The following is a 4,578-nucleotide window of genomic DNA, read 5'->3' as shown; positions in this document are numbered from 1 at the left end:
GTTCCTGTATGGGTTTTTGGGGGTCCTTTTTAGGATTTGGGGGTCCTGTGTCTGGATTTGGGGGTCCTCTGTAGGATTTTGGGGGTCCTCTCTAGGATTTGGGGGTCCTGTGTAAATTTTGGGGGTCCTGTGTCTGGATTTGGGGGTCCTGTTTAGGTTTTGGGGTCCTGTGTAAATTTTGGGGGTCCTCTGTAGGATTTTGGGGGTCCTGTGTCTGGATTTGGGGGTCCTGTGTCTGGATTTGGGGGTCCTCTGTAGGATTTATGGTTTGGGCACTCTGTGCCTCAGTTTTCCCTCACGGTTCTGGCACTCCCTGCCTCAGTTTCCCCTCACGGTTCTGTGCGTCCTGTGCAGGATTTGGGGGTCCTGTGCAGGTTTTGGGGGTCCTGTGCAGGTTTTGGGGTCCTGTATAGGATTTTGGGGGTCCTGTGCAGGTTTTGGGGTCCTGTGCAGGTTTTGGGGTCCCAGTGCTCCCTCCCCCCTTTCCCCTCACTTTCTCTCTCCATTTTGTGCCGCAGTTTCATTTTTTCCTGACACTTTGCCCCGTTTTTCTCTCCAACTTCTCCTTTCTTTCCGCTCTTTTTTTTTTTAATTTTTCTTTGCAGTTTTTCTCCCCTCATTTTCCTTTTTCTCCCCTCATTTTCTGTTACTTCCCTTCATTTCTCATTTCTTTTTCTCTCGCTTTTCTCCCCAATCCCTGATCGGGGTTTTCCCTTTCCGCTTTCGATTTCACACTTTCCCCACCTTTTCTGTTCACACTTTCTCCTCATTCCCACTTTTTTCTCCTCATCCCACTGCTGTTTTCTCGCCATTCCCACTCTCTTTTCCTCATTCCTGCTGTTTTTTCCTCATTCCCGCTGTTTTTTCCTCATTCCCGCTGTTGTTTTCTCATTCCCGCTATTTTTTCCTCATTCCCACTGCTGTTTTTTCCTCACTCCCTCGCTTTTCTCCTCACTTTTCCCTTTCCCCACCTCACTCCAGCACCCCCGGGCGTCCTCCCCCCTCTCCCCCGCACTTTTTGGGGGTCTCTGTGGAGTCCTCCCCTGCGCTTTTTGGGGGTCTCCACGGAGTCCTTCCCCCTCTCCCCCGCACTTTTTGGGGGTCTCTGTGGAGTCCTCCCCCGCACTTTTGGGGGTCTCTTTGGAGTCCTCCCCTGTGCTTTTTGGGGGTCTCCATGGAGTCCTTCCCCCTCTCCCTGCACTTTTGGGGGTCTCCATGGAATCCTTCCCCCTCTCCCCCACACTTTCGGGGGTCTCCATGGAATCCTTCCCCCTCTCCCCCCACTTTCGGGGGTCTCGGCGCCGCTCCCTGCCCCCCCCGCCGACCCCGGCTGCGTTACCGGGGGGGTTCCACATCTCTCCACACCTCGGGCCGGTTTTGGGGCGCTCCCGTGGGCTCCTCCCTGCTCCCCGCCGGCGGCGCTCCCTCCCCGTCACACTGCACTCCTCGGGGGTCTCCCCGTGGCCCCGCACCCACCGTTGCTCGGGGGGCTGCCGGCGCTGAACCAGGCCAGGAAGCCCCTGCCGGCGGTGCCGCCGTCGCTCTCCATGTGCAGGCGCAGGCGGTTTTGGGGTGCCCGCAGCGCCCCGGGCCGGAAGGTGCCGCAGAAGCGCCCCAGCAGCGGCGCCGCGGGGCCGTGGCCCCCGAACACGGCCAGCGCGTCGAAGCGGCAGCGCGGCTCCGGCTCCAGGTCGAAGACGCGGAACGACAGCGTGGCCACCTGGCCCTCGGGCACCTGGGGGACACGGGGGACACGGGGGACACCGCTGGGACCTGGGGGACACCGCCTGGCCCTCGGGGACATGGGGGACACCACCCAGCCCATGGGGACCTGGGGGACACGGGGGACACCGCTGGGACCTGGGGGACACTGCTGGGACCTGGGGGACACCGCCTGGCCCTTGGGGACCTGGGGAACACGGGGGACACGGGGGACACCGCTGGGACCTGGGGGACCTGGGGGACACCGCCTGGCCCTCGGGCACCTGGGGGACACGGGGGACACCGCTGGGACCTGGGGGACACAGGGGACACTGGGGACACCGCCAGGACCTGGGGCACCTGGGGGACACGGGGGACACCGCTGGGACATGGGGGTCACCACCCAGCCCTTGGGGACCTGGGGGACACCAGGGGTCAGTGGGAACACTGGGGAGTCACCAGGGGTCACCCCAGGACCTGGGGGAATCTTGGGGACACTGGGGTGACCACCTTGGGCACCTGGGGGACACTGGGGTCACCACCGGGCCCTGGGGGTAACCTGGGCACCTGGGGGACACCAGGGGACACTGGGGTCACCACCCGGCCCTTGGGGACATTGGGGTGATTGATGGGGTTTTGGGGACTTTGGGGTGTCACCAGCCGGCCCTTTGGGGTGCCACCACCCCCAGGGGTCCATGGGGACACCAAAGGGCCAGGACGGACATCGGGGGACAGCAGCAGCAGCGCTGGGGACACCGGCGTGCCACCACCTCGGGTGACACCGGGGGGACACGGAGCAGTGCCAGCAGGGACGGGGGGACACCTGGGGGACCCCCGCGTCCTGGGGTGCTCGGGGGGTCCGGGGGTCGGGGTGAGCGGGCGAGGGTCGGGGGTCGCCGGGGGTCTCCGGGTGCAGGTGTCCCGGGGGTCGGGGGTCTCTGGGTCCGGGTTCCTGCGGGTCGGGGGTCTCTGGGTCCGGGTTCCCGCGGGTCGGGGGTCTGCGGGTCCGGGTTCCCGGGGGTCTGCGGGTCCGGGGGTCGGGGGTCGTACCGTGATGGTCCAGGTGCAGTTGCTGCCGGGGGGGTAGTGCCGGGGGAAGCCCTCGCTGGCGATGAACCCCGACTCGCCGCGATGGTCGCCCCCGCACGGGAACACCGGCCACACCGGCCTGCCGGGACACGGGGGTCACGGGGGTCCCGGAACGGGGGAAGACCCCAGCGCGGGGGTCCCGGAACGGGGGGAAACCCCAACGAAGGGGGTCCCGGAACGGGGAAGACCCCAGCCCGGGGGTCCCGGAACGGGGGAAACCCCAGCCTGGGGGTCCCGGAACGGGGAAAACCCCAACGAAGGGGGTCCCGGAACGGGGGAAACCCCAGCCCGGGGGTCCCGGAACGGGGGAAGACCGCAGCGCGGGGGTCCCGGAACGGGGGAAGACCCCAGCCCGGGGGTCCCGGAACGGGGAAACCCCAGCCCGGGGGTCTCGGAACGGGGAAACCCCAACGAAGGGGGTCCCGGAACGGGGAAAACCCCAACGAAGGGGGTCCCGGAACGGGGAAGACCCCAGCCCGGGGGTCCCGGAACGGGGGAAGACCCAGCCCGGGGGTCCCGGAACGGGGAAACCCCAGCCCGGGGGTCCCGGAACGGGGAAAACCCCAACGAAGGGGGTCCCGGAACGGGGAAAACCCCAACGAAGGGGGTCCCGGAACGGGGAAAGACCCCAGCCCGGGGGTCCCGGAACGGGGGAAGACCCAGCCCGGGGGTCCCGGTTCCGAGGGGGGGGCTCGGAGCGAGAGGCTCCCGGTGCCCGGGGCGGTCCCGGGCGAGGCTGTCCCGCCCCGTCCGCGGGGGTGGCGGTGCCGTCCCGGGTGCCACGTTCGGGGGGAGGTCCCGTCCCCTCCCGGGGGTCCCGGGGGTCCCGGTGCCGTTACCTGCTGGCGTTGGGGCGGGCGGGGGGCGGGGGGCTCGGGGGCGGCTCCTGGCCCGCGGCCCGGGGGGGGCTCAGCGCCCCCAGCAGCAGCAGCAGCAGCGGCCCGAGGCGGCTCATGGCGAACGGCACCGGGGGCACCGGGGGCTACGGGGGCGGGAACGAGCGGGAAGGGGCGTGGCCTGGCGGCGACACGCCCAAAAGGGGGCGGGACTCGATGTTCCAGCGCCGCTTTGCCTGCGTGGGGGGCGGGGTTTTATTTAATGCCACGCCCACCAATGGAAAGAGGCGGGGCTGAGCTCCGCCCCAATGGGCGTGGCCCGGAGCTGCCAGGCTGGAGTGGGCGGGGCCAGCAGCGAGGAGGCACCAGAACGGGGGGGGCGGGGGGGCCAGAAATGAGACTCTTGTGTTTAATTAGCGGCATCGCCATTAATTAATTAGGGCCTCCCCCGTAAGAAGGGGCCCACAGACACACACACACACGCGGGGGGATGGGCAGTGTGACAGCAGCTGGGGGCCCCCCGGGCGGGGAGACCCCCGATGGTGGGTGGGGGCGTGATTGTCCATTTAGGGGAGGGGGCGTCCGCAGAACCCCTCAGCCCTACGGGACGGGGCCCCGCGCCTTGAGATCGGGGGCCGAGCGCTGGCGGCGGACACGGGGAGGGGGCGGCGGCGACCCCCCATCCAGAGACCCCCTCCGGGCGGGGGGCGGCGGCGGTGGGGGGCTGCGCTCGGTTTGGGGGGCGTCCCCCCCGCCGCCCCAAGCCAGGCGGTGCTGGGGGTTGCTCTTGAAGGGGAAGCGCAGCTTGCCGTCCTGGGGGGCCGGGTGGGAGCGCGGGGGGCGCCGGGGGGGCTGCAGGGGCTGCAGCCGCGCCTGCTCCTGGCGCAGCCAGCGCAGCCGCCCCCGGCGGAACGCGGGGTCCTGCTCCATCAGCCGGCACAGCCGCGCCGCC

General features: G+C 68.4%; 1 protein-coding gene across 1 annotated transcript in view; it reads right to left on the bottom strand.

Annotated features, from left to right (window-relative positions):
* LOC121363931 (procollagen C-endopeptidase enhancer 1-like) overlaps positions 1-3,962 on the bottom strand; it is an 8,769-nt gene extending 4,807 nt beyond the window's left edge. Inside the window, exons 1-3 of the mRNA XM_041486714.1 lie at positions 3,630-3,962; positions 2,752-2,869; positions 1,439-1,735 (exon numbers count right to left, since the gene is read on the bottom strand). Of these exons, the coding sequence (XP_041342648.1) occupies positions 1,439-1,735; positions 2,752-2,869; positions 3,630-3,745 (531 nt within the window). The 5' untranslated portion in view covers positions 3,746-3,962. The remainder of the gene's footprint in view (positions 1-1,438; positions 1,736-2,751; positions 2,870-3,629) is intronic.
* Between the last annotated feature and the right edge of the window lie 616 nt (positions 3,963-4,578).

Source organism: Pyrgilauda ruficollis, unplaced genomic scaffold (genome assembly GCF_017590135.1).
Source record: "Pyrgilauda ruficollis isolate IOZ18807 unplaced genomic scaffold, ASM1759013v1 scaffold775, whole genome shotgun sequence".
Classification (NCBI taxonomy): Eukaryota; Metazoa; Chordata; class Aves; order Passeriformes; family Passeridae; genus Pyrgilauda; species Pyrgilauda ruficollis.
Note: the sequence above shows the minus strand (reverse complement) of the source record. Positions and strands in the feature narration are given on the sequence as shown.